The sequence below is a fragment of the Pyrenophora tritici-repentis genome, chromosome 10 (assembly GCF_003171515.1).
Source record: "Pyrenophora tritici-repentis strain M4 chromosome 10, whole genome shotgun sequence".
Lineage (NCBI taxonomy): Eukaryota > Fungi > Ascomycota > Dothideomycetes > Pleosporales > Pleosporaceae > Pyrenophora > Pyrenophora tritici-repentis.
In genome coordinates, this window is record NC_089399.1 from 4,198,908 (window position 1) to 4,224,934 (window position 26,027).

The 26,027-nt window shown below is 49.2% G+C and overlaps 14 protein-coding genes across 14 annotated transcripts; 7 read left to right on the plus strand and 7 right to left on the minus strand.

Moving 5' to 3' along the window:
- Positions 1-48: 48 nt before the first annotated feature.
- Positions 49-795, minus strand: PtrM4_054420 (uncharacterized protein; the record flags this gene model as incomplete). Its single annotated transcript, XM_066105063.1, has 1 exon — positions 49-795. One exon carries the CDS (start codon positions 793-795, stop codon positions 49-51), a length of 747 nt encoding a protein of 248 aa, XP_065959627.1.
- A 360-nt stretch (positions 796-1,155) lies between these two features.
- Positions 1,156-2,040, minus strand: PtrM4_054430 (uncharacterized protein; the record flags this gene model as incomplete). Its single annotated transcript, XM_066105064.1, has 1 exon — positions 1,156-2,040. One exon carries the CDS (start codon positions 2,038-2,040, stop codon positions 1,156-1,158), a length of 885 nt encoding a protein of 294 aa, XP_065959628.1.
- A 721-nt stretch (positions 2,041-2,761) lies between these two features.
- Positions 2,762-3,769, minus strand: PtrM4_054440 (uncharacterized protein; the record flags this gene model as incomplete). Its single annotated transcript, XM_066105065.1, has 3 exons — positions 2,762-2,764; positions 2,814-3,481; positions 3,532-3,769. 3 exons carry the CDS (start codon positions 3,767-3,769, stop codon positions 2,762-2,764), a joined length of 909 nt encoding a protein of 302 aa, XP_065959629.1.
- Positions 3,770-6,828: 3,059 nt separating this feature from the next.
- PtrM4_054450 (uncharacterized protein) lies at positions 6,829-7,690 on the minus strand (the record flags this gene model as incomplete). The annotated part of the gene is made up of 2 exons (XM_001937157.2): positions 6,829-7,335; positions 7,382-7,690. 2 exons carry the CDS (start codon positions 7,688-7,690, stop codon positions 6,829-6,831), a joined length of 816 nt encoding a protein of 271 aa, XP_001937192.1.
- Positions 7,691-9,722: 2,032 nt separating this feature from the next.
- PtrM4_054460 (uncharacterized protein) lies at positions 9,723-10,376 on the minus strand (the record flags this gene model as incomplete). Its single annotated transcript, XM_066105066.1, has 1 exon — positions 9,723-10,376. The coding sequence occupies one exon, from the start codon at positions 10,374-10,376 to the stop codon at positions 9,723-9,725; it is 654 nt and encodes a 217-aa protein (XP_065959630.1).
- A 155-nt stretch (positions 10,377-10,531) lies between these two features.
- Positions 10,532-16,916, minus strand: PtrM4_054470 (Dimer-Tnp-hAT domain containing protein; the record flags this gene model as incomplete). Its single annotated transcript, XM_066105067.1, has 3 exons — positions 10,532-12,345; positions 12,569-14,861; positions 15,723-16,916. The coding sequence occupies 3 exons, from the start codon at positions 16,914-16,916 to the stop codon at positions 10,532-10,534; spliced, it is 5,301 nt and encodes a 1,766-aa protein (XP_065959631.1).
- Positions 16,917-16,964: 48 nt separating this feature from the next.
- PtrM4_054480 (uncharacterized protein) lies at positions 16,965-17,799 on the minus strand (the record flags this gene model as incomplete). Its single annotated transcript, XM_066105068.1, has 2 exons — positions 16,965-17,350; positions 17,412-17,799. 2 exons carry the CDS (start codon positions 17,797-17,799, stop codon positions 16,965-16,967), a joined length of 774 nt encoding a protein of 257 aa, XP_065959632.1.
- Positions 17,800-20,026: 2,227 nt separating this feature from the next.
- Positions 20,027-20,419, plus strand: PtrM4_054490 (uncharacterized protein; the record flags this gene model as incomplete). The annotated part of the gene is made up of 1 exon (XM_066105069.1): positions 20,027-20,419. One exon carries the CDS (start codon positions 20,027-20,029, stop codon positions 20,417-20,419), a length of 393 nt encoding a protein of 130 aa, XP_065959633.1.
- A 133-nt stretch (positions 20,420-20,552) lies between these two features.
- PtrM4_054500 (uncharacterized protein) lies at positions 20,553-21,386 on the plus strand (the record flags this gene model as incomplete). Its single annotated transcript, XM_066105070.1, has 1 exon — positions 20,553-21,386. The coding sequence occupies one exon, from the start codon at positions 20,553-20,555 to the stop codon at positions 21,384-21,386; it is 834 nt and encodes a 277-aa protein (XP_065959634.1).
- Positions 21,387-21,760: 374 nt separating this feature from the next.
- PtrM4_054510 (uncharacterized protein) lies at positions 21,761-22,673 on the plus strand (the record flags this gene model as incomplete). Its single annotated transcript, XM_066105071.1, has 3 exons — positions 21,761-22,059; positions 22,134-22,233; positions 22,416-22,673. 3 exons carry the CDS (start codon positions 21,761-21,763, stop codon positions 22,671-22,673), a joined length of 657 nt encoding a protein of 218 aa, XP_065959635.1.
- Positions 22,674-23,224: 551 nt separating this feature from the next.
- PtrM4_054520 (uncharacterized protein) lies at positions 23,225-23,539 on the plus strand (the record flags this gene model as incomplete). Its single annotated transcript, XM_066105072.1, has 1 exon — positions 23,225-23,539. One exon carries the CDS (start codon positions 23,225-23,227, stop codon positions 23,537-23,539), a length of 315 nt encoding a protein of 104 aa, XP_065959636.1.
- A 52-nt stretch (positions 23,540-23,591) lies between these two features.
- On the plus strand, positions 23,592-23,873 carry PtrM4_054530 (uncharacterized protein; the record flags this gene model as incomplete). The annotated part of the gene is made up of 1 exon (XM_066105073.1): positions 23,592-23,873. One exon carries the CDS (start codon positions 23,592-23,594, stop codon positions 23,871-23,873), a length of 282 nt encoding a protein of 93 aa, XP_065959637.1.
- Positions 23,874-24,016: 143 nt separating this feature from the next.
- On the plus strand, positions 24,017-24,682 carry PtrM4_054540 (uncharacterized protein; the record flags this gene model as incomplete). The annotated part of the gene is made up of 1 exon (XM_066105074.1): positions 24,017-24,682. One exon carries the CDS (start codon positions 24,017-24,019, stop codon positions 24,680-24,682), a length of 666 nt encoding a protein of 221 aa, XP_065959638.1.
- A 62-nt stretch (positions 24,683-24,744) lies between these two features.
- Positions 24,745-25,320, plus strand: PtrM4_054550 (uncharacterized protein; the record flags this gene model as incomplete). The annotated part of the gene is made up of 2 exons (XM_066105075.1): positions 24,745-25,065; positions 25,183-25,320. The coding sequence occupies 2 exons, from the start codon at positions 24,745-24,747 to the stop codon at positions 25,318-25,320; spliced, it is 459 nt and encodes a 152-aa protein (XP_065959639.1).
- Positions 25,321-26,027: the final 707 nt, after the last annotated feature.

Here is a 26,027-nt window from a genome sequence, read left to right on the forward strand (position 1 = left end):
AGGTAGGGCTTAAACTCCTATAGGTAACTACTAGGCTTAAAGCGGTAATCAATCAATCCAATCTGAACCTTCTAGGACCCACTTAATTGATTGTTGCGGACTGTGGAAGTTGGTAAGCTCGTTGGCAACAGCCTGAGAGCAGCCCTTCTGAAGGGCGCGTTCGAGGAGAGTTTCTTTCCGAGGAGCGACGGTAGTGCGCTTACTTGGAGGCTTCAAGCCATGACCTTTCTTGTCTTCTCCGAGATGACGTGCTGGCGCTGATGGAGACTGCGAGACGTCATGTATGCCACGGCCAACAGTAGTGAACTTGTGCTTATAGCAATAGTGGCAGATCCACGTGACTTTTGCGACGTTGCTGCGCAAGGCGATGCGATAGCCATGGCTGTATACCCAGCTTGCTCGGTTCGAAAGTGATGTGGGCGGCTTGCAGTGCTTTGGGTAGCGACTCCAATTAAAGCCGTCGTATTTGTCCTCTACCCATACGAAACCCTCGTCGACAGCCTCGCTAGCTGCTCCTGAAGCTGCAACAGTGGCATGCTCGCTGCCCTCAGGTGGTGGGATGATTGTCTCTTCGGCGCGCGACTCTCGGAGGGTCGCTTCAAAATTTGGTGCTTGTGGCGCGGCGACGAGAGCTTGACGCGGCGACAGCGGTGGAGGAGGTGGAGATGGTGAGAATGGCCGAGTATCGACTAGCACAGGTTGGCTGGCAGTCCCGCGATGACGCGCTGCGACTCTAGGGCGCTTCGAAGTTGTCGCGATTTCTAGAGCATTAACGCGTGTTCTTTTTGCTGGCATTATAGCAACGGCGAGGTAGATAATAGCTGCAAATAGAGACGCGTTGATGGAGTATAGGTGAGTGTGGTGGGTGATAAGTAGTAAGTGAAGTGTCGCAGAAGGAGAATATTGTTGCCAGGCCGTTAGCCGGAAATTTAGTAGCTTATTTGCTAGAAATATAGCAAAAAAGAGTGTATTTTAGGTTATAACTAGGTTTCGAACTTACGCACTACACCTAAAAATCATCGTGAGATTGCCCCTCCACCAAGTCCTTCAGCCCCAAGTTTCCAACCGCCCCATCCAACCAAGCTAAGCAAGCTGACTGAGCGAGCGCCTATCCCTAAGCTCGCTCGGCTTGCAAGCGCGCACTGCGCGCTCAGCTCATTCGGCTTGGTCAAAACGTCCAAGCCGAGCGAGCTGAGCGAGCCGGCTCGCTCGTTGACAAGTATGGTTGTCTCTCTCTGGGATTGACTTAACAATAGTATATAGTTGTCTATGCTGGTTTGGCTTTTTGTAGCTAGCTTTGTCTGTATTTGTGATCCTTGTAATTGCTTTCTGGATTGGGTGGTTGCTAGATAGCTGGTGTGCTCTAGACGCATACTTTCGGTTGTTGGTGTTGAGTCTAATTGCAGGTGACGTAAGTCCGGATTCAATGATTGTTGGTAGAGATGTTGACGTTCTGAACACTCCAATTATCTTTCTACACGCTAGGTTGTGCAGTGATTGTAGGAGGCTAGTGGCGTGGCTTTGGTTCTTCCAGTATATTTGTGATCCGTAGTCTGCAACGCTTGTGACGCAGGCTAGGTATAGTTGTCGTACTGCTTTTGGGGAGAGTCCTCTTTCGATGTTGGCTAGTCTCCCTAGCCTATGAAATGCTTTTGTTGCTTGGCTTACGCGTGTAGCAATATGTTCCTTGAAGGACAGTCTATTGTCTATGTGGATGCCTAGCCATTTGATTGTGTCTTTCGGTTCTACAATGGTGTTGTCTGGGAGCTGTAGGCTTCTCTCTTTTCTCTCTTTCTTAGCGGTAAAGTGAATGAGCTCTGTCTTAGCTATATCGAACATAATCGCTAAGTTTTTCCCTCGGTGAGATAGTAGGCGGACTTGCTGTTCTAGTATTTTGACGTTTTTCTTTAGAGATGTTGAGGATGTCGATAGAGATAGGTCGTCAATATAGGATAGGTTGAAGCTTTGTAGTCCTGGTCTTAGCGCATTCTTTGCCAGCCAGCGCCGTGACATGCAGGCAGCATTCCAAGAACCAGTCATTATTAGATCGATTGACCAGCTATATCGCCTATTTTGCAGCGGACATCTAGCGCTAAGCTATGTATAGAAGGTAGGGCTCTTCAAAACCGCCGCGCACCTACGTGTAGGGGTGAAGCCGCAATCGCTAATGACTGTGAGATTACTGTTTCTTAACTACTTGGAAACCATCAGAGTGCTTAGCAGGCCTAAAAACTGCATAGAGAAGTGCAACAGTCTGCAATATACCGCCCAACCAAGAGTACCAAATGTTTAACAATTGGTTCCAGACCATCCTAGACTTCCCTACCCTAGCATCTAGGTCTGAAAGGAATGTTGAGATCATCAGAGTAAAGATCGTGTTACCGTTATAAGCGTCCAACCAAACATATACCCACCTATCTGCATCTACCAGTCCGAATGGCGTCATGATAAAGATAACAGATTCTAAAGTTGCTAAAAGCCAAAGAACTAACAAGCCATAAGTTAGCAAAGCTTAAGTAGAGTAGGAAGGAACACTAGAAGACTAGAAACTTACAAGCATTCGCTTTCCCAAAAAACCCTATCTTGACCATACCACAAAACCACCTTCTCCTCTGCTTTAAGAGGTCCATATATGACCAGTTACTCTGCTCTCGTGCGACGCTTGGTATGAAACCTCCCCCCATTCCATAGTCCCACCACGCCCGATTAGCAAACCAGAAATCTTCTGCGAGACAATCTGTGTCCCAACTAACTGCATTCTCTACTCTCCCGCTAGTAAGTAGGAAAGAGCCATGGCATCCCCACAAAGGCACATGGATATGTCCGTGCTGGAACGCAAATCGACCTAAATCGTCACGAAACCGAATAATCTCTGAAAACGTAAGCGCCGAGTTGTTCCAGTAGTTTATAGTGTTGTATAAGATAATTCCTTGTCCCCATTCATATGCTGGTTCTCGTTCAATAAAACCAATGCATGCTAGTACACAATGCCTGTCCACAGCTGTTTCTTCGTCAAGGTGCAAGACCCAGTCCGTATCCGTTAATTGTTGATTGATGCGGAAGTATTCCAATGCGCGAGCCTTGTACTTGGCTGTAGGAGGGGAGAAAGACTTAGGTACAACAACAATTTTGACACCAAGTTCGAGAGATGCGACCGAGGAGCCTTCGTCGGTAAGGACTATGAAGGTAATGCGCGAGCTGAGGCTTTGGATATGGCGCATAGTAGCAGCTGAGCGTTTGACAGTCTCTCTGTTCGTGCCTTTGGTAACCAGAGTAATGTATAGATTATCCCAATGTCGAACCTTGGGCTTGCTGACAGTGGCAAGATTGAGTGGGACTAATGTTGAGAGTAGCGCGATGAATCCAGGTGTAACGACTACCAAACAGAAACACGTGTGTAAGATTTGTCTCCAAGTTCCAGAAGCAATCGGCACGATCCAAATACCATATCTATTTCCAATGGCTTGCTTTAATGGCTGTACTGTTTGTAAAGTTAGGAAGTAGATCCTAAATTATGAGATGCTCACTTACTGATGAAGCAATAAAACATGAAACTTGCTAGGTGAATTACGCTATTGTGCGCAAGAATTTGCATAAGCTGTCGTGTAGCTTTATCGCCAGGCTGAGAAGCTACGATTTGTGATCGGTAGCGAATCCAGCGATAGCCGTACACCATGATAACAATGCCGAAAATGGCCTTGCCTACCCAGAGTGACCTATCATAAATTGGTGAGGTCAGGGCATCAACATTGCTCTTGAAGAAAGACATTGACTACAAGAATGTAGGAATAGTCGCGTTATATAAAACAAGCTAATAGAGTTAACCTATGTAAAATAGATGAGTCGTTTACAACGTCCCAAGGGATAGAAGGTATTAATTAATAATTACCAACACGTAGTGCTTTGTACGATCGCTGTTCACGTGCTCGGGGAATTGACCTAATTTGGCATAGTGGCATCCCCTTTGCTAAGGGGAGACAAAAAATTTGACTAGCATCTTCGTATACATACGACATGGACCAGAAGGGCTTCCTTATCCGATCCGTCACGGTCCTTATTCGATCCGTCACGGTCCTTCTTCGATCCGTCACGGTCCTTATCTAATCCATCACGGTCTTTATTCGATCTGTCGCGGCCTTAACACCAAGGGCAGTGCTGGCAGGGATATGAGAAATACGAGGGATCCGGATATCCCGTATTGCCGATATATCGGCAATATGTATCCCCGTGTCAGAATATGGGCATATTTTGGGTGGTGGACAAAATCCGGGTGTTCGGAGCTGTGGATTCTGTGGATCAGTTAAATTAGTCAGCACGCACAATCCACCGCGACCCAACTGATCGAACAGCGTTGGACAACAGAACAACTCGACATCAGACCAGAGATATACAATCGATCCCCATCATATTATTATACTATTATCCCCGTCTTTGATAACCCATCACAATCTGACACTAGAATAGTACTAATAGCACTAGTTGTCAGATAACAGGGTTCTGATGGGAATCATAATAATTGTGGTTGAACGTGTGTATTGTGGTGTGTGGTGCAGTCTCGTGAGGGATGAGACGGAAGGTCGCCCTGTCCTAGTCCCTCTTGGGACTAGGGGGTCTACGTAACGTGATGATCTCCAACTCCGTTGCCTTCCACCCAAAATCTACCTCATATCTGACAAATATTAGTCAAACAGTCAAACAAACTAAACAAATTTCGATTGTACGTTTAACCTGTTTTATCAGTGAGCGCCCCACCTCAGTGAGCGCCCCACGAACACCAGCGAGGCGTACGCGCAGCGACGTAGCTCAGCACCACAACACAAATTTTGTACTCTTGCAACAGTATAGTATTATTCAGAAGCGTCGCTATTATTCATATCCTCAATTTCTACCTTGCAGGTGCGAGAGTTGTGCCCAATCTCACCGCAACGGCCGCAGCGTCGCCCTGCGCGCACCCTCTTCGCCGGCTCCTCACCCTCCTCACGTCTGCCACCCTCCCTTTCAGCAATTAAGTCTAATACCTCGCTGACTGTCAATGTCTCCTATGCCCGTACGTAGCGTCTCTTGCGACTTTTACGCTTTGTTGCTGCTTTAGTAGCAGTATTAAGGCGCACTATCTCTGCGCGCATCAACACCATCTCATGAGCCATCTGCTGCGCGCCTTTTGTCAGCTGCCGCACCTGCTCATCAAGTGAACTTGCTAGAGACCCTCGATGGATTTTCATCCTGTTTTGAACTAGCGTTGATTGCGCCTCCATTTCTTTGGCGTTGCGTGGTGTTTTCGCCTCCTAAGCGGCGTCGACTTGCTGTGGTAGAGTTTGCGTACGCAGCTGCACATCCAGCTTCGATAACACAGCCTGTGGATCATGTAGAGACAATCCAGCGCCTCGAAACCCTGCGCAAGCATTCTCTCTTGTAAACGCCTTCTTAAAAGCTACTTTAAAGGCTGGTAAGAAGGTCTGTTTGCTGATGTGGTTGATGCGATCGCGTGCTAAGGCTAAGATCTAATCACCGTACGCGCGCTTTAATAGCGAGAAACAGGCGACGTCAAGCGGCTACAGGAGGTGCGACGAGTGTGGAGGCATACAGAGGGCAATAATCTTCTTCTCTTTGCAGCGATCCTAGAAATCTATCAAGCAATAGCTCTCGTGGCCGTCGATAATCAGCAGCCTATACGCTCCTACAGGCCTCGCATGCGTATTAAAGTGATTAAGCCAGGCAAGCGCTAGATTGTTGTTCGTCCAGCCTATTAGGCTTACTTAAATAACCTAGTTGCGTGGGAGGTCCTCAGTAAACTAGTTAGAGATAAGAACCTTGCCGGCAAAGATAAGGAAGGGTAGGATAACACGCCCTGTTGCGCTAACGCCCTGTATTAACGTAGTCCACTCGCGATCACCAGGCTAAAGCTTCTTCGCTTTCCCAGGTTTCTCTATGCCTGTCACAACAAGTTGTGAAGATATCTTGCCTATTAGGAAGCTAGACTCGTCAAAGTTGTACATGTCGTCGTCCACAATACCGTACTTCGCCTTCATGTTCTAAACCAGCGTGAACCAGGGCTCGATAATCGCTGGGTCTTCGCAGAGAGCTCGCTGGTGATCGTATAGACGAGTCCAGCGCGTGCGCAGCTCAGGTGTACGCTTAATAAACCTGTCAACCCAGCATTTACCAACAGGCTCACCGCCGCGGTCGCGCAGCAGTCTATCAGCCATATCTTGTGCGTGTAGCTTTGAGGGCGGTACTCCACGTAGGTTCTCGTCAAGTATACGCTGCAGAATCACTTCCTCTTCTAGCTTCGTCAGGCGCTTTGATCTGGGCTCGCAGTCGCGTCTAGAGGGCTTCCCGTCGCGTCGTCGTTGTATCGTCCTACGAGGAACGCTGTAGACTGCCTCAGCACGTCGCAGGCTCGTAATCTAGTCGCATTTAATGTCAGAGAGGGCAAGCTGCACGTCAGCTTTAGTATAGGGCTTGTGAGGTTGTGGTTGTTGAGACATTACGTGTTGAGTGTCGCGCATGCGCTTCGCTGGTGTTCGTGGGGCGCTCACTGAGGTGGGGCGCTCACTGATAAAACAGGTTATGTTTAAATTATCAGATGTTTCTACCAGGCTGTTGTTGAGATCTGAATCTGAAGGTGCGGTTTTCGTGTTTTTTGGTGGGTTTTTGGGCTGGCCGATGACTGATACAATACGTTACTCCTAGGTAGGCGTAGATGCTGACAATTATACATCGAAGCAATAAACACCCGTTGCGCATGCTCGAAGTCGTCTTCTTCTTGAAAACGCTAAAATGTATGGAAACTCTATCGAAGCGCAAGAGCGACAATACAACAGGCATTCAGGCAAACCCAATCATCCTCTTCCCACTCAGAAACCCACGCACGTTCCTCTGCACAGCATCGAACCTCACCGCACCACAGCTTTCGCTCTCAAGATGATTGAACAGCGCCGCAAGCGCCCGGAACTCCCTAGCACATGCCCTGCCCGGGCAGTGATACACCTTCTCCTTATGTACCGGCGAATTGACGTGAGCGTTCAGACTCTTGAGTTCCCTGAAGCCCTTGTGGCACAAGTAGCATTCGTAGAGGAGCGTGTCGCAATTGTAGGATGCAGAAGTAGCCGTGATGCTTGAACCGGATTCGGGGTACGTCAGGAGCTTCTTTGTGATGAGTTGGTTCGGGTCGCGGCGGCGGACTTCGGCCAGGATGGTGTCGCGGTTGAGCTGGCGAGCTTTTGAGCACGAGCCGGTTTCGAGATGGTGCGTTACGCCTGTGGCTGTTGCGAAGCCGCGTTTGCAGAAGGGACATGTGATGTTAGAGCCGCGGTGGATACGGCTGTTGAGATGCTACGTGGGATCAGAAACGGCATGTGGCTGAGGGGTCCAAACTCACAATTTGCAGGTTGTTCTCGTTCTCGAAACCCTTGTTGCAATCGTTACAGTAGTGGTTGCGCCAGTGGCCGTGGCTGTTCATGTGCTGCTTGATGCGGGCAAATGTGTCATACCACTCATCGCAGGCTTCGCACTCGTACCTGGGACCGTAGTGTCCTTCGTCCTGCTGATGATCTTCAAGGTCTCTCGAGTCGTAGAAGGCAAGATCGCAAAAGTCGCACTCGAATACGTGGCCGACTGCGTTCATGTGCTGTCGGGCCGCGGCCCAGCTGCTGAATCGTCTGTCGCATTGCCCGCATTCGGGATACATCTTGAGGCGAGATAGTATGAATTGGCTGTGGCGCCTCTAGACGGATTGAGAATGAGGACAATGTAGAATCGGGCCAGTTGAGTGACGAATTGTCACGGTGTTAGTATGTACAACTATGTGACTATCCCCCGAGAAGGACCTATACCTATTTTGGACTAGCATTATTTACAGTCCCCACTAGATAACTCACCGTAGCTTCACCTACGAAGTACATATCACAGTTCCATGTCTCCACTGCCGTATCACGTAGTACACCTGACCGTTGCTCTACACATCACCGCTTTCCTACTACATACATTGTTCATAGCAACATACAATAGAACCGCAGTTCGATCCTTCAATTCCTTCTACATATGCGCAGTTTTCATGTCAGACTATCCACTATATATACCTTCATGCTACAACTGCAGGAAGGTCGGCCTTTTTGTAGTTCGACATTTCACACCGCGACAACACTATAATAGGATTTGATGTGACCACATGAGAAGTACGTCGTGGTTAAATCATGATGCATAAGCACAGGGTTCTGCTTACGTTCTGACGGCTGGAAGCAGGGTGTCCTGTTGCATGCAAACGGCTTCAGAATGTGTGCCTCCCAGCAAACAGAATGCTGCGATCACCCAATGTCGGGATCGGGTGGCAAAGCACGGTTATCGGTTACTGGTACGAAGGAGCTCGTTTTTAGTGAGGAATATTCGGCCCGTGCGCCAACTTCACATTCTTGGCTTAGGTAGAGCTTGGCGGCGGAGTAGCTCCTGCAGGCTACGGTAGTGGGTAAAGCGCGACTTGTCGTTGCAAATGTGAGTATCCGCGCAGTTGTCGAGACGAAAGTAGCTATCGTTTTCGCGTTTTCGTGTGGTACTTAACGCATGTCTAGAAATGGCAAAGGAAGCCCTAGGCCTAGTCTGCCGCGTACCTGTCAATGTGGCAGAACTGGCTTGGCTTGTCGCCTTCTCAGACTGATCATCTGCGTTGTTGCTATTCCAGAAATCAGGCAGTGCGATCTTGCTGCGAGAATATCTTTTCTCTATCTTCTCGCGCTGGCGATTGCTTCCTGAGATCGCCGTGATTACTTCCGATTGTACGTGAACTTGTGGTCTCCATTTGGCCGGAGCCTTTGCAGGGTTAAGGTACCAACAATCAGCGTACTTGTGTGCTTGTCCGCAAACACAGTCTCGAAGACAGCTCGGCTGGGTCGCAGAGACCGAGCTCGATCCAATCACCTCTCGCTTCCGCCGTGGCTGTCCATCCTCCTCATCTGACGTCTTCGGATCACGACCGTGCTTTCTGCCCTGAAGCGTAGCGTGAGCTGCGCGACCTCTTGCTGCTTTATGTAATGGTGTGGAGAGAGGGGGAGGACTGCGCTGAATTGACTATCTGAGGTGGGGTGAGCTACATATATAGATGACCGTACATGAGCTATCCCAACTCGTATTAGAGTGGATCTGGGCAAGGCCCAAACCGTTACACACTTTATCGCTCGGAGGTGCCATGCTCCGAAATTGCTTGATGCAGAAGCTTATCGTAATCCTATTATTAGAGAGTGTTGGCTTCAGCCTACGGAAGGATCTGAGGGTCCTGTCAATCGTGTGCTGTGCTCTTTGTACCGCGGGAGCATCGACTTCGTCGACCGCATCGTCAGAGTTAGCATCAGTTGAACCGCTCATTATGGTAGAACCACTGCTTGCTTGTTCTGGGCTGATTGTGTTCAGCGCTGTGATAAGTGCATCCGAGACTCTCTTCATAACCATTGCCGTCTGGCTGATGACAGACGCTTGGCTTTCGGATTGCGCGTCTTTTGACTTCATGTAGTTGTAAAATGGTGGGTTATGTGAACGGTCTGTAGGTACTGTATTCCAGCTACCTAATCCAGATGCTATTTACAGTCGAGATGAAGAGAAGAAGAGGAAGTGGGCGGCCATCCCGCTTTGTTTGGGTTGGCGCGCGGCGCACGGTGCACGGGCTGCTGGGGGAAGGAGTGATAGAAGGAAGGAAGCGACTAGGCCAGCGGCCTAGTCATGTGACCTAGGGCTCAGCCCGTTACATTACCCCCTCCTTTCTTCTTGGCGCGTAGTTTGATCCATTTCTTCCAAGCGTCAGTTTTGAGTACGTTACTCACAGGTTCCCATGTCGGTTCTGTGTAGTCCACCCATTTCACGTATGCCTCTTTCGATCCTTTCCTTCCTTGCTTTATTGTTCTTTCATCCAAAACTCGTTCAACTAACCAGACCTCTTCTCCATCTACCAGTATAGGGCCTGGCTGGGTATCTCCAACCTTCTGAGATGGAAGTGGGTCGTTTGGCGCATATCGAAGTAGGTCTACGTGGAAGACAGGGTGGATCTTTCCAGGAACGTTGAGCTGGTAGGAGTGGGAATTGACTTGACGCATAACTTGGTACTTTCCGTGTAGCCAGTCTAATTTCTTAGATGGTCGTGTTGTCTTTACATTTCTGAGGTTTAAAAACACCCAGTCTCCCTCTTTATACCGAGGAGCCGCGGTTCTCGCCTTATTAGCCTGGTATTGCTGTTTCTCTTGCGTCATAGCTATTGCAGCTTGCGCCCACTCTGTTGCATCTTGTAGTCTTTGAAGAAAGCTCTCTGCCAGTACTTCGCCGTCCTTCTTTGGCCGGTTCTGAATAGTTCGTTCCTCTACCAGCTGGATCGGCTCGTTGTGATATCCGTGCATAAAAAAGAAGGGGCTTAGTCTAGTAGATAGACTCCGCAACAATCAATTCAATCCGGTCACTCTCCTAGACCCACTTACCTATCTAGGTAGGGCTTAAACTCCTATAGGTAACTACTAGGCTTAAAGCGGTAATCAATCAATCCAATCTGAACCTTCTAGGACCCACTTAATTGATTGTTGCGGACTGTGCTAGTAGAGGAGGCTTCACGGTTGTTAATTGCCCCTATAACAATAGGTAGAAGCGCGAGCCAGTTCTCTTGCGTGTATGTGGCCCAGATGCGAATCATCTTCTCAATCTCCTGGTTCATTCGCTCTGTAGCGCCATCGGTTTGTGGGTGATAGGCTGTTGATAGACGTTGCTCAATATCTAGGAGCTTGCAGAAATGCCTCCAAAGATCGCAAACGAATTGCGGACCTCTATCGCTCGTAATTGCTGTTGGGATACCATGAATTGGATAATGGCGCTCAAAAAGTCGTTGTGCTACTGCTTCTGCCGAGATGTCGTGCAAGCCTTCCAGTTCTACTCCCTTCGTCAGCCGATCAGTAACTACCATGCAGTTAGTGGCGTTGTCACGTCCAGACGGTGGTAGGTCAGTAATGAAGTCGATCGATATCTCTCCCCAGATGCGTTCTGGGATAGGTAGCGGTTTTAGGAGGCCTCTCTTTGTATCTCTCCATATCGTGTTTCTTCCGCAAATTTCGCAATTGCGAACGAACCGTCGCACGTCGCTCGCTGCACCTGACCAGAAGAACTGTCTCGATAGAATTGTATAGGTAAGGTCTCGCCCAGGGTGGCCAGTGATGTGTGAATCATGTATGTTCTGAATAATCTGCGTGCGTAGGGGTTCGCAATCAGGGATCCATATCCTGTCTCGGAATCGCAACAAGCCTCTTTCATCTAGAGTGCATTCCGCTATGCTCACTGCCTTCTCTTTCTGTAGGATAGTCGGGAGGTTCCGCTCCTTGTTAGCTACCAGCGTAGTAAGCTCCTGATAGAGTGTGTCCTCCTGCCTGCCTTTATGCCACAGGTTTTGCATGTTCTGGTCTTCGAATAGGCGTATATTTTTTGTGAAATCAATCTCAGTTGTTGCGGACAGGGGCTGTATTTGGATACTTCTCAGGTGCTTGCTCTGGAAGAGTCGGATAAATCGGGACCGTAGTCGTTCATCATCGTAGCCGGTTGGAAGGTCTTGTTCTCGTCGTGACAACGCGTCAGGTTTCCCCATAGTCTTCCCCGGCTTCCATTCCAGCGCGAAGTTAAATCGTGAAATAAGTTCTGACCAACGGACCTGTCTTTCAGATAGCTGACGTTCACGGTAGAAGTATTGAAGGTTCTTATGATCTGTTAGAACTGTGAACTTCTTAACCATGTGTAGCTCAGGGGCCCAGGCTTCTAAGCAACGAACAATAGCAAGAAGCTCTTTGTCGTGTATTGGGTAGTTAGCCTCTGTCGCTGAGTGCTTCTTCGAGTAGTAAGCAACGGGCTGCCAGTTATTATCCTTGTCTTTCTGCAGCAGTAGGCCGCCAGTTGCATATCCTGAAGAGTCGGCCTCTACCAAAGTTTCTCTCTCTGGGTCGAAGTGGCCTAGTATTGGTGCAGTGACAAGAAGTTCTCTAATGCTTTCGAACGCTTGATCGCAGGCTGCATCCCAATGAAAGACAGCCTCCTTCTTCGTTAGGTTAATTAAGGGTTGGGCGAGGTCTGAGAATTCCGGGATAAAGACTCGATAGAAGTTGGCAAATCCAATAAAGGCTCGAACGGCCTTAACTGTCGTTGGTGTAGCCCACTCGCGAATTGCGACTACCTTTTCAGGATCAACCTGGATGCCAACTTCTGCTTCGACAATGTACCCAAGGTATTTGACGCGTTTAGTCTCAAACTCGCACTTGTCGATATCGATCTGGAGTCCGGCATCCATCAAGCGCTGAAGAACCTTCCCAACCTTCTGCCTATGATCTTGGAGCGTTCCTGAGGAATAGATTAAGATGTCGTCGACGTAGGCTGAAACCAGACTCCGCAACAATCAAATCAATCAATCTTAAGGTTGTCGATTGGTTTGATTAGCTTGCGGCGACGCTGCTGATTGATTGCGGATTGATTGTTAGGGTTTTTGAGCAGATTGATTGCGATTGATTGGTTGATTGGCTGATTGATGCTAAGAAGTAGTATACAGGGGGTTATGGTGTTGTACTCCAGCCTTCTATATCGTACTGTTGTACAATCTCCTCATCTTTGACGTCACTCCACTTATCTTCATCATCACCGTTGTTGTACAAGCCGTCAAAGCCAGCTCGTCTCCACGAACGTACAAGCTGAAGGGCAGCAAGTAACTCGCTGCCAAGAGCTCGCCGGCGCGGCTCAAGTAAATCGCCAAGCTCGCTAAAGAGCCTCTCGCAGTCGCAACTAGATGCTGGTATCGTGAGTATATCAATCGTAAACTGGCTCAAACACGGGTATTTTGAGCGTAATTGAATCCAGTACTTGACTGGGTGGCCATCGCTAAGATACTGTTCGCTTGTCCACTCTGGCTCTTGAGTTCTCCAGCGCTCGTACTCATCGTCGTGGGCAGCCTCTACCTGAGCCTTGTTGCGCCGTACGAGGGCGCCAATCACATCATCTATTCCTCTATGCCTTGGTTTTGCAGTTGTTTGAGATAGAGGACGTGTACGTTGAGGCTTATACGACTGCCAGAGCTGCAGGAAGCCAGCGTTGGCTGATGTTAGCCATTCTGGCTTATCCACCCAGCTGTTCTCGCAGTAGTATTTGTAGTATGGATGGAGGCAGGTAGCAGCGTAGTATGCTGGCGATCGATCGAGCTTGTTGTAGTAATCGTTGGCCTTACTCCAGGCGGTGCGGAGGTTAACAAAGAGGTGATCTTCAGGCGCATCAGGTGGGTTGAAGTCAACTTGCTCGTACGAGCGCGTACGGGCTTCGAGCGCGCCAAGTACGTATTCAAATACAGGAATAGTCTCATATATAGCGCCGTATTTGCCTGCCTTTCCGCGACCCTCAAGCTTCTCCGTAGCAAGCTTAAGCGGCTCTAGGCAGTCCTGATACTCTGTTATCACCGCCCAATCAGCAGCTGTAAGTCCTGTTGATCTCATCCAACTAGGTGCTTCAGGGAGTTTATTGCCACGTTGACAAGCGCGGCGATCTTCAAGGGAGAGTGCGTTAATGTAGTGCTCAGCGTAAGAGTTGTATGCTGCCTGGAGTTGAGTTGCGCGTTTGAAGGCAGCGTAGTAAGAGTTCCAGCGTGTAACAACAGGCTTCACAGGCTCAAGTACGTGGAGGCGCTCTCTAGCTGGCAACTCGGCGTTGGCGGCGGTTTGGAAGCTTCGGAAAATTTCGTGTTGTTGAGGCGTTTTTATATGGTTGATAACGTCGATAAGTACACCTAAGGGCCCTTCTTGACGCCACTCCTGCATGTACACCTCCTCTGTTTGGAGCTGCTCGTCGTTGTTGTTGTTGTACGCCTCTTGATTGCTGCCAAAGATAATTGCCTGGCCAATAAGGTTAAGCGTGTGAGGGCCGCAGCGGAGGCGTCGGTGAGCAGCGTTGAAGTCGTACGCGTGGGCGAGCGAGGAGACTGCAGTATCGTTGTTTGCAGCATTGTCGAGGACGAAGTAGCCGAGTTTATCACTCCCAATACTGTATTCTTGGAGCGTCTTTTTAATTGTATCAGCGATAGCATCACCAGTATGAGAGCCTGCGAGATGTGGGAGGGCGATGGGGAGATCTTGTATCACTCCAGAGGCGTTAGCAAAGTGTGCAACGACTCCAAAGAATCCACGCTTGCCACCCTTTGTCGTCCAACCATCAAAGCTTATGTGGATCTTGCTTGCAGCTTCTGACAGAGCGCAGACAATCTGTGGCTGCATATATTGGAAGAGGCGCATTGCGTAGGTAGCTACACTGCGAGGACTTACCCACAAAGCTGCCTCTGCCTCTGGGTTTGCAAGGCTAATCATCTCGCGAAAGGACGGCCTTGCAAGTAGCTCCATTGGCAAGTTGTTATCAAGAAGGCAGAACACTGCAACTTCACGAAACTGCTGGATGTTGAAGTTGCCCATCGCGTTGGCAGCCTCTTGAGAGACTGCAACACCAGTCTCCAGCGTCTGTCGTAGAGAGAGTTGCTGCCCTGTTCTTCGAGGCTTCAGGCCGTCTTTTGTAAAGCCATGGCCTCGTTTCTGAAGGCCAAGATGAGCTGCAGCTGAGGAGGTGGCCTTTGATACGTCAAAAACTCCACTGCCGCCAGTGTCAATGACCTTGTGGATGTGGCAGTATTTGCATACAAACCACACTCGATTCTGATCGTAGAGCTCAACAACGCGATATCCATGTTGAAAGATCCAACTCTTGACGCGCCGCCCAGTTGTAAGAGGCTTCATGAACCGAGGGAGGCGATCCCAGTTAATGCCGTCAAAGTTATCGCCATTATCAGGCTCTGTATCAACACTAGCCTCTGTTGTTGCTGCTGTACCAGCCTGGCTGCCACAGTCCGCAACAATCAATTAAGTGGGTCCTAGAAGGTTCAGATTGGATTGATTGATTACCGCTTTAAGCCTAGTAGTTACCTATAGGAGTTTAAGCCCTACCTAGATAGGTAAGTGGGTCTAGGAGAGTGACCGGATTGAATTGATTGTTGCGGAGTCTACTGGCTGCCCTCAGCCGCACCCTCCTCCTCTGTTTGCGACTCGAAAAATTGCGACTCAAACGTTGTGGCCTGGCTTACGGCGGCGCCAAGGGTTTCCTGAGGCGACAGCGATCGCTGAGATAGGACAGAGGGCCTTGATAGGCGCGCCCGTTTGGCGGCGGCGGCGGCGGCAGCAGTATTGGTGGGAACTCGAGAGCGTTTGGCCATCGTGGGCGATACTAAACACTAAAGAAAAATGTCTGTATAGGTAGCTAGGCAACTAGTGTTGTGTGTAAGGGATTATTAGGGAACTGAGTGAGCGAAATCGTTGTTGTATTAAGAACAGCGAAGGACTAGCTATATAGGTGCGGGGTGAAGCCTAGAAGAGGCTAGCCCCTAAGCAGAAGGAGCTAGTCCTATAAGAGGAGAGCTAGCTGGTGAGAAGTGAATGCATAGAGACTGGCTTGCCCGGCCGACAGGGATCACAAGCTAAGCGAGATAGGGGTCCAAGATAACTATCTTCAACACCAAAAACCTTCTCTTAATACGACACTACTCGCCTTACAACTCGTTAATAATAAATCAATCTAACTAATCAAATCAATCAATCTGACCTTCGCAAGTTGATTTGATTAGCTATTTTGAAAAGCTTAGATTGAGTTGATTGAGTTGGTAAAAACTCCAAATGACCAATCAAATCAATCAATCTGACCAATCTGGATTGATTGTTGCGGAGTCTGGCTGAAACAAAGTCGTCAAGGTAGTCCTGCAGAACACCATTGATGTATCGTTGAAATGCAGCCGGTGCTCCTGTCAGGCCAAAGGGGGCCACCCGCCATTCGAATAGACCGTATCTAGTTCGGAAAGCTGTCTTCCATTCTTCTCCTTTGGCCACGCGGATCTTGTGAAAGGCTGCGATAACGTCGAGTTTTGTAAACCATTTAGCTTTTGCTACATTTCTTAGTGTCTCTGTAAACAAAGGTAGTGGATAACGGTCCTTCCTAGTAATGTTGTTTAGGCCTCGATAGTCAACACAGAATCGGATGCCTCCTCCTGGTTTTTTAATCATCAACACTGGCGCAGCTGCAGGGGAGCCGCTTGCACGGATAAAATCCTTGTCTAGCAGCTCAGTGAGGGTTTTCCTAAGCACTAGTAGCTCTTCTCGGCCCATGCCGTAGAGTGGTCCCCATGGAATAGTCTTCTCGTTTCCATCCTGGTCCTTCTCAATCTCAATGTGGAGATCGACGCCTTTACGGTGCGGAGGCAGCTTCTCAGCTAGGAGTTGATCAAAGGCCTTCAACCATTGGTGGTACTGGGGTGGGAGCTTCGTCTTAGGGTCTGATCGCTGGCGCGGCTTTAAGGCCTTCTCGATGTCTGCAATAGAAACCGCAAACACACCAGTGTCGAGGGCTATACTGTTTTCTTTGTTCTTCCGCCGGCTTCTCCTCACCTCTGCCATAAATGCAGAAGCTATTACCAGAGTAGCCTTGAGCTGTGGTGGCTTGTATGCCGTCTTCTTGTGGTTCCATACGCGGATATTTGATGCACCAATATCTAGGCAGCCTTGTTTGGCGGAAATCGTGACGTCGGCATCCTCTAGCCAAGGCTTTCCCAAAATTACGTCGTACGTCAGGCTAGGTACGACGTAGAAGAAGACACGTTTCTGTTGGTGGCCGTCTATGTCTATCGAGGCGTAAGTGACTGTATCTAGGACAGTACTTGGCTCTGCGTTCTTCCCGGCTGCTTCCTCTAGCTGGCGCGGGGCTATCTTGATTGATGGCAGTCTCAGAGATCGAAAGAGTTGTTCATTAATGGCGGAATAGCAAAGGCATCCTGAGTCCACAAGTCCAGTGACAAAGTCGGTTCCATTGAGTCTAACGTCCACTACAAAGGGATCGCTATCCATCTTTTGCTTTCCAGTCTCTTTCCATTCTCTCTGAGCTGCCACGTGGTCCTATTGCTCTGCTTGAGGGTCTTCTGAATCCTCCTCTACAGCTGCTTTGGTGACTACGGTACTCTTTGCGGTCTTGACGCCAACATAAGTTGGTCGAAGTGCGGCTGCCAGCGGGCAAGTAGCTATTCGGCAGTTGTTGCGGCCGCATCGGAGGCAACGTCGACCCTGGCGTCGAGCATCGATTTCTTCTTGGTTCACCCACTTTGCCCGTTTCCCAAGAAGCTCTTGGTCCTCAGGGCGCTTAGAAGGGAACCCATTTATGTTGGCCTTGCCACGGAGACCGACAGCGTTCACTTGAGTGGTTGCGGGCTGCGTAGGTTCCCATTCCATCATGTCCTGGTGATTGCTGTAGCCAGCAACATTGGCGTCAACTGTTGTCATTGGAGCTGGGGAGGGTGTATCCAGCTGTGTAGCCGCTGCCTGCAACTTTCTTCTTTGTCCACTGACCATAGAGTTCCATGTCGTTACTTACGTCTACGCATCTTTGAACAAACCCAGCGTACGTGTCGGTGTCGCTTCCAGAAAGGCCTACGAGGCGGTCTCTCATTTTGTTGCTGAGTGCGTTGCGGAGGTAGGATATCTTCGCGTCATCGTCCCATCCTTCTGCGTTGGCGTTGGCAATCTCTTTCTCAAAGCGAGGGTAGAAAGATATGAAGGTCTCGTCTTCTCGTTGGCGTATAGAGTGCAGGTTCTGGATTGCTTTCTGCTTGCGGTTGCGTTCTCCATAGAGGAGTTCAAGGCGCTCAAGGAGTTGACAAGGGTTTGGCAAGTCTTGTCTAAGCTGCGTCTCGTAGAACGTTGTAACGTTCGTCTTTGCTGCTCCTTCGAGGTGCATGAAGATGTAGCGTATGTATGTATGTATGTATTGTTTAACGTCCTATGAAAGCCTCCCAGGGGGCATGAAAGACGGGTAGCGCCCTGTATGGTACTCAGGTGCTCCTATTCTTTGGGTGTTGGCAGTGTGTGCAGTCTGGTAGGGTAATTTCCGCCAGTTGAAAAGACTCTATCTAGGTTCTGGGCCGTGGGGCCAGGGATGTGTTGAGCAATGAAGCAGAGCTCTTGTTCTGGGCCAGTAGGCATTAGGGTGGATCCCTTGTGTTCTGAGGCAGCTAAGTGCCGTAAGAGAGAGTAAGAAAAAGGTACGTGGGTGTGGAGAGCCGGTGCTCTGTCGAATCGGAGCCGTGGCTCTGCGCGAGGAGAGCCTTTGTACTAGGCTTGGCGATGCCTGTGTCGAAGGAGATAGGTGTAGTAGGAAGGCAGAGCCAGGCCTGTCCTTCTTCTTTATCTCTTAAAGTTGCGAATCTGTAAGGCCATGCTGGCTGCCTTATTTGCGGTCAAGAGCCAGTGCTCTGTCGTGTAGGTGTCATGGCCCTGCATGAAGCAGGGACAGGGCCTTCGAGGTGTAGGAGAGGTGGGTGTGAAGGCAAGGCGATGCCAGAAGTTGTCCTTCCCGTCTCCAATTTGTATGTAAGGCTATGCTGGCTGCCTTATTTGCGTGTTGTGTCAGGTCGGGGACTCTGACCGTTGGTCTTTAGAGAGCTGCGGGCAGCTTTCGTCGTTGTAGGTGTGGAGAGCCGGTGCTCTGTCGGGTCGTGCCGTAGCTCTGCGCATGGAGAGCCTTTGTATTTAGGCCTGGCAGATGCCTATATCTTGCAAGAACAAGGAGTGTCAAGGCTGTCTCCTTGTCTTAGCGGTAGTTGTGGCCTTCGACCGAACGTGAAAATCTGAGTAGCGCACGGGCCATTTTGTAGACATCTCAGCTCACCAGGGAGATGAAAGACAAAAGAGGCCAGCGCGCCTGCCACAGCGCCTGCAGCCGGAAGAGGACGCTGGAAAACAGATTTAAGAAGGCATTTGAGTTTTGTTTTGATGAAAAATCGATGGATATCGACCTTTCGTTGACCTGGAAAAGTTGATGTTCGGTGAGGTTGTATTGTGTGAGGCTACAAACAGTATATGTAGGTGGGTGACAGCAAACATTGCTAGTCCCAGATAGGCATAGCACCCGTACCATCGGTGAGTTGCGACTGCGGAACAAAGAAGAAGATACCCCAAACCGTGACATCGAGCCTCACGCAACTTGCGAGGAGACCAGAAGACAGAGCCACCGTGATACTCCTGGCGCTGTTGAAGAGTGTCGGATGTAGGACAGGGCAGAAGAGAGGAAGAAGGTTGTTGTATTGAGAGAGCTACATAGAGCGATTATATACACAACCGAGATGAGTAAGCAGATGACGAGGAGTCACGTGAGTGATGCAGTTCACATGTACATTGTGAACTGAGGTGCCATGCTGACACACCCCCTGAGGTATCCATGTTGGATGGAGACCTCACAAACAATAAAAGTATCAAGAGAGTGAAATGCGTGCGCGCGCCGCGCAGCTAATCCAACTAACCAAGGGGTACAGGAGAAGGAGAGTTCTTGACAATAAGGTGATGAATGTCCTTCAGCCCAAGCTGGCGTATAAAGTTCTCGTGTTTCTATCGAGGAAGCAGCTTTGTGAAGCCGTTAGCAGGCATCTTAGCAGTAGGCTTCTATTCAATAGTGATTCTTCTAGAGTCTACCTCCTGGCGAAGCCACATTTGATAGATATCAACATGGCGAAGCTTCGTTTAGATGCGATTAGCGTCACCTTCGATAAGGCGTACGGTCTGCGCATTATCACACTAGAGAGCCTTCTTAGTATAAAGCGTGAAGCCGATGTTGCGGCAGAAGCGATCCTAATATTGCGATTTAATACTAGCAGCTGAGAGAGCATACAGCTCTGCTTTAGTAGTAGAACGAGTGACTAACTAAAGCATAGTAGCTTTCTAGTTAATAGGCATGCCGTAAAGCATGAAGACGTATCTAGTTGTCAGATAGCAGGCGTGTCGAGCCGAAAGTGCCGACACCGCTAGCTAATAATGGGTTAGCGTCTTAGCAGAACAAAACTCTCAGCGCGCACCTTAGAACAGAGAACAATACAATCAATCATGAACATCCATCACTTTTGTGCAATATCTCATCTAATCTGACAATTAAGAGTCTCACTGCCTCTATAACGAGCAACGAACACGCAATAATGGCGACAAACCAGAGCCAGAGGGACGCAACAGTCATCCTCACCGACTCGAGCAAATGGATCCCCTGGTACCGCCAAATCAAGATGCAATGCGAAGCCCTAGAGATCTGGGACATTGTAGATCCAGCGGGCAACACTCAGCCTCGTACAAAGCCGACCGAACCTCTCCCTCCACTCGTATCCGACTATGAACCAGCCGCTGCTCTGAGAAATACATCATCAGCTCCATCCTCCTCTACACGAACCGCGAGAGCCAATGCCCGAGCGCCTACACAAGATACAGTTGACATAGTCAACCCTGCTGTTCAAACTCCAGCCATACCAGCTCGATACTCAGAACCAGACTCCGCAACAATCAATCGGATCGGCATGATTGATTCCTATCTAGGTTAAAGGCTGCCTAATAAAGTAACTCTTTAACCTATATAGGAATCAATCATGTCGATCGATTGATTGTTGCGGAGTCTGCTCAGAACTCTCAGCGGAGGGGAAGGAGGCATACGATGGGGACTCAAGGGAATTCAAGATGGTTTTTGAATCATACAAAATACGCGAACGAAACTATCGAGACGAACGCACAAACATTGCGGCAATGATCAGACACCTGAATGCAACAGTTAGCCCACACCTTCAAGTGAGCTGCTTTGAGGAACATGGAACTCTCCGCACCTGGATCACAAACCTCCAGGTAGCAGTTGGAGTAGACCTCGACGATGAGATCAGAAGGGTACGAGAGAGGTACCACGATTCCTTGAGACCTATGAGAAGCCCGCAAAATTGGGAATCATGGCTCAGCGAATACGACCAAGCTGCAACTCGCGCCGAAGCCCTAAAGATAGGGGACGTGATACAAAGCAAGCTGGTTGTGGACGACTTCCTAAAAGCAGTCTCTAAGATTGCCCCAGCATGGATGGCAACATTCACTGGAGCGGGAAGCGACCGGAACAATATAGAAAGAAGGCAGATGATGAAACTCTTCCGCGAACACATGAGCCTAGCTCACCCAACACGAGGCAAATCAAGAAGTGCCTTTATGACGGGTGAAGCAGCCTACGCGGCGAGCGGTGAATCCGACTCGAACACACAGGGGGACGCCTCAAGTGTGCAAATTAGAGCGCCATCTACCAACCCTAGCCAGGGAAACCAAAGGCAAACAAACAAACGCAAAATGAATGCACCTGGCAACAAGTCCAAGCAGTTCCAGAAAAGGAATACAGCAGAAGCTGGCGACATATGTCCTGCTTGTGAACAACCTATGTCAACCCAACTTTGGAGACCCCAGATTGGTTCAAACCGAACAAACACATCACAAAGCTGGTACAGTACAAACTTCAGCATGATGCAGACTTACAAAGAATAATACAGGAAACAAACCTGGAAACGAAGCGACCACGCCTAACTACGGCATCACGATCAATTACACCCTACATTAAGACATCACAAACACCGGACTCAGTCACTGATTGACTAGATGGACGCGAGATCTCGAGCTGGACGAGGCATGATGAAAGCGGCATTCAATGCGAGCAATCAAGGATACCATTAAAGGATGCATTCATCCTGGATTCTGGCTCGACGACGCACATCTGCAACAACCTCTCAAGGCTCGAAGAGGTACGCCCGCCTGCGATGGGAGATTACATTTGGGCTGGCAACTCAAGGTTTGGATACAAGGATACGGAGCAGTCAAGTGACGCAGAGAGGCTCAGGGCAAACAAATTCTACACCTGAGCAATGTTGCCTGGTGCCCAGACTTCCTCTGCAGCCTCGTATCATTCAGGCTGCTCCGAAGACAAGGTATATGGTGGGACAATCGAGAAGACCGACAAGCCTACGACGATGGGATGGTTCAACCATTGCCACCTTATCGGAACATGGGTTATCGAGCCACCTACTACATCAACTTCAGCCTTTCATGTGCGTATGAATCGAGCCAAACGATCACCACAAAAGGCTACTGCCATATTATGGCACAAACGACTCGGACATCCCGGGCCGTCCGCGATCGAGCACCTCGTGCAGCAATCTGAGGGGTGAGGATCAAGGGCATCACTACCGTGGAGTGTGACGCCTGCGGCAGGTCAAAATCGAAACGACAAATACGCAGGACGCCCAGACTGAACGACGAAGGGCCAGGTGAAAGGGTAGCCATCGACTTCCATGAGTATGAGGACGGCAGTTTCACCAAGGAGAAGAGCCAAATGCTGGTCACTTGCCGACGGTCCCGATACCACAGTCCGCAACAATCAATTAAGTGGGTCCTAGAAGGTTCAGATTGGATTGATTGATTACCGCTTTAAGCCTAGTAGTTACCTATAGGAGTTTAAGCCCTACCTAGATAGGTAAGTGGGTCTAGGAGAGTGACCGGATTGAATTGATTGTTGCGGAGTCTACCCGATACACATGGGACTTCTACTTCAAGGACAACAGACCGGCTCGCTCAATCATTCGCCTCCTAGGCCTCTTCGTCCAGTTCATGAAGAAACAATTCAACATCACAGTCAAAGTCATCGAGACTGACAACGAGATCGTTACCGTCAAACAAGAGGTCGAAAAATGGTGCACGTCCCTATCAATCAAACTCGAGCCCTCCGCTCCAGATACTCAAGCTCAAAACGGAGGAGCCGAGCGCTCAGGGGTGTTATAAAAGAAAAGGCACGCGCAATTCGACTGGATGCAAACCTTCCATGGAACTCTGGCCAGAAACTACCAGAGCGGCGGTATACCTATACAATCGAACGCCAAATTACCCAACAATTGGAAGACACCATACGAAATATTCTTTACACGCGCAGCTGCCATCAACGCATAGTCACCGGACCTCGAAAACCAAATCAAGCTCACCTAAAAGCATATGGGTGTAAGGCTTTCGCAATGACAGACGACACCCACAGAGGGAACTCTGGCCAGAAACTACCAGAGCGGCGTATACCTATACAATCGAACGCCAAATTACCCAAACAATTGGAAGACACCATACGAAATATTCTTTACACGCGCAGCTGCCATCAACGGCATAGTCACCGGACCTCGAAAACCAAATCAAGCTCACCTAAAAGCATATGGGTGTAAGGCTTTCGCAATGACAGACGACACCCACAGAGGAAAGTCCAGGCTACAGAGACTAGATCCGAAGCCTGGATTGGATACCTAGTGGGATACCAGTCAACGAACATTTACCGCATATGGATCCCATCCATGGCAAAGGTAATCAGCACTCGCGACGTAGTGTTTGACGAAGACACAATCTTCAACGGCAAGACTGAGGACCTGATGGACAATCTCATGCACAACACCCTAGAGGAAATCGCAACTTGGGTGAGAACAGTCGAACTCCCAGGTACTCAGAGCCAACAACCAGAAACCGAGACGTTCTACGAGGACGATACGACGCAGGAAGAGAGCCCGCGCACTCAGAAAACCAGATACCACCAAGGAAGGAAGGTGGTAGAGGCATATCTAACCCCGCCACCAACTCCTCCACCTGTGGCCTTGCTAGTTCAAGAGAGGTGAACAACGAGGATATGACGAACATGTCCAACCAATCAACATCAATGACCAGTCCATGGGCAGCCGCATTCATGGCGGCACCGAATCAGGACACATTGGTCAACACGAAGGAAAGCCAATCGATAAGGCTCAGGTGAAGAGACTGCTATCCAAGGGAATCAAGCCCCATCGCAACCAGCTACCGCCACTCCCAACAGCATACTCAAAGCTAGAAGACCATCCACTATACGAAATGTTCAAGGAAGCAGAAAAGACACACCTTCAGAGTCACCAACAAATGAAGTCATGGACTGGGTCCAAGCATCACCAGTCAAACGAGCAGGGCACCAGATTCTAGACTGTATGTGGGTATACACCTACAAACTCGACAAGCATCACCGCCTCATCAAATGCAAGGCAAGATTGTGGTAAGGGGAATCAACAACGCAACATAACCTCCAAGACACATATGCAGCAACATTGGCAGGACGCTCATTCAGAATGCTCATGGCAATCGCCGCCAAATACGATCTTGAGCTGAAGCAATACGACGTCACTAATGCTTTTGTGCATGCTGCAATCGACAGAGAAATATACATGAGGATGCCAAAAGGATATCAGAAGCCTGGCACTCTACTCAAAGTGCAAAAGGCACTCTACGGGCTCCGGATCTCACCATCACTGTGGCAGAAAGAATTCACCGCAACTCTTGCTTCGATAGGGTTTCAACAAATACCACAGGAGCCATGCTGCATGATCAAGGACGGAGTTATCATCTTCTTCTATGTGGACGATATCATCGTTGCGTACCATTCAAAGCAAGAATCAGAGGCAATGAAGGCCATAAACCGGATCCAAGAAAAATACGCTTGTACGGGAGGAGACGACTTACAGTGGTTTCTCGGCGTAGAGGTCATGCGCAATCGCAAGCAGAAGACCATACAGCTATCTCAAGCTGCATACGTCGACAAAATCAGTCAACTCATCAACCACCAAAATGTAAGGCATGATACGCCAATGTCAGGCATCGAACTCCGACCACGAAAAGGACTCGCAGCACCAGCTGAAGTCAGCAAGTACCAACGCAAGATTGGATCTCTGCTGTTCGCAGCAGTCACCACAAGACCGACATCGCCTTCGCAACATCGCGCCTCGCTCGGTTCCTAGTCAATCCAAGCATAGAACATCAAGAGGCAGCGGACCGCGTACTACTCTACCTAAGAAAGACAATGAACCTAGCTCTGGAGCTAGGCACAGGTGAAGGTCTTCAAGTAGCAAGTGACGCATCATTTGCAGACAACACCCTGGACAGGAAGAGCTCACAAGGCTACGCCATTAAGCTGTTTGGCGGCCTCATCTCCTGGAGAGCAAGCAAGCAGGATACCGTTACTACTTCAACCACGGAAGCAGAATTACTTGCTCTTTCCCAGGTGGCCAAGGAGGCCATATTCACGTCGCGACTGCTGAGGGAGCTTCGGGTAACTCTGAGCGATCCAACAATCACAATCAAATGCGACAACCAACAGACCATCCGACTAGTCACAGAGGACGTAGCCAAACTTCAAAAAAACTTCGGCACGTTGATATACACAATCACTGGCTACGACAAGAGGTTACCCGAAAGGTGATCAAGGTAGAGTATGTGCCGTCTGACAACATGATCGCAGACGGGTTCACAAAGCCACTGCCAGCCAATAAATGGGCCAGGTTCCTTGATCAACTGGGACTCGTCGAGCGCGAAGAAGCCCCGCTCAGAGATTGAGCTTAAGGAGGTGCAAGAGCAACTGGAAGGCCTCATTATGTAGGATCGATCAACCAGTTTATGCAGCTTGCAATATGCCTTCCAAGCTGAGGGGTGTGTCAGATAGCAGGCGTGTCGAGCCGAAAGTGCCGACACCGCTAGCTAATAATGGGTTAGCGTCTTAGCAGAACAAAACTCTCAGCGCGCACCTTAGAACAGAGAACAATACAATCAATCATGAACATCCATCACTTTTGTGCAATATCTCATCTAATCTGACACATTGCCGCGGTGCCCGCATCGCGCGGGGAATACTGGAAGTCGGACAAGCGATTGCCCATCGTAAAACATTAATATAACTAGGGGATACCCTGCTAGACTAGGTAGAGGACTTACGATCCTGCCTCTCCACCTTGATCAAGGTAAAAGATGGTGCATTTCGTCCTCCGCCTATGGAGGCCATTAGTACTCATCTAGGTGAAATATTAAAGCTGTCAGATCACGAGTAACTATCTCTTCGTTTCGCAGTGCTTATTCGGAGATCTTGTCCAAAGCTACGATTCTAGACTTTAACCCAGTCCCTTTACCTGCTGTGGAGTGGCTGGCTAGACATGTCAACAATCCGTCAGTTTCCCGTTAACGGATTATTATTATTATTATTCCATTTAGAGTCCTTTTTAGTCAGAGATTATGCAAGACTTTGGCCTAGGCCGTTCTATATAGGTGTTTTCTATGAGTAGTTTCTTTGGGGTAGTACAGTTTGAGGATGTT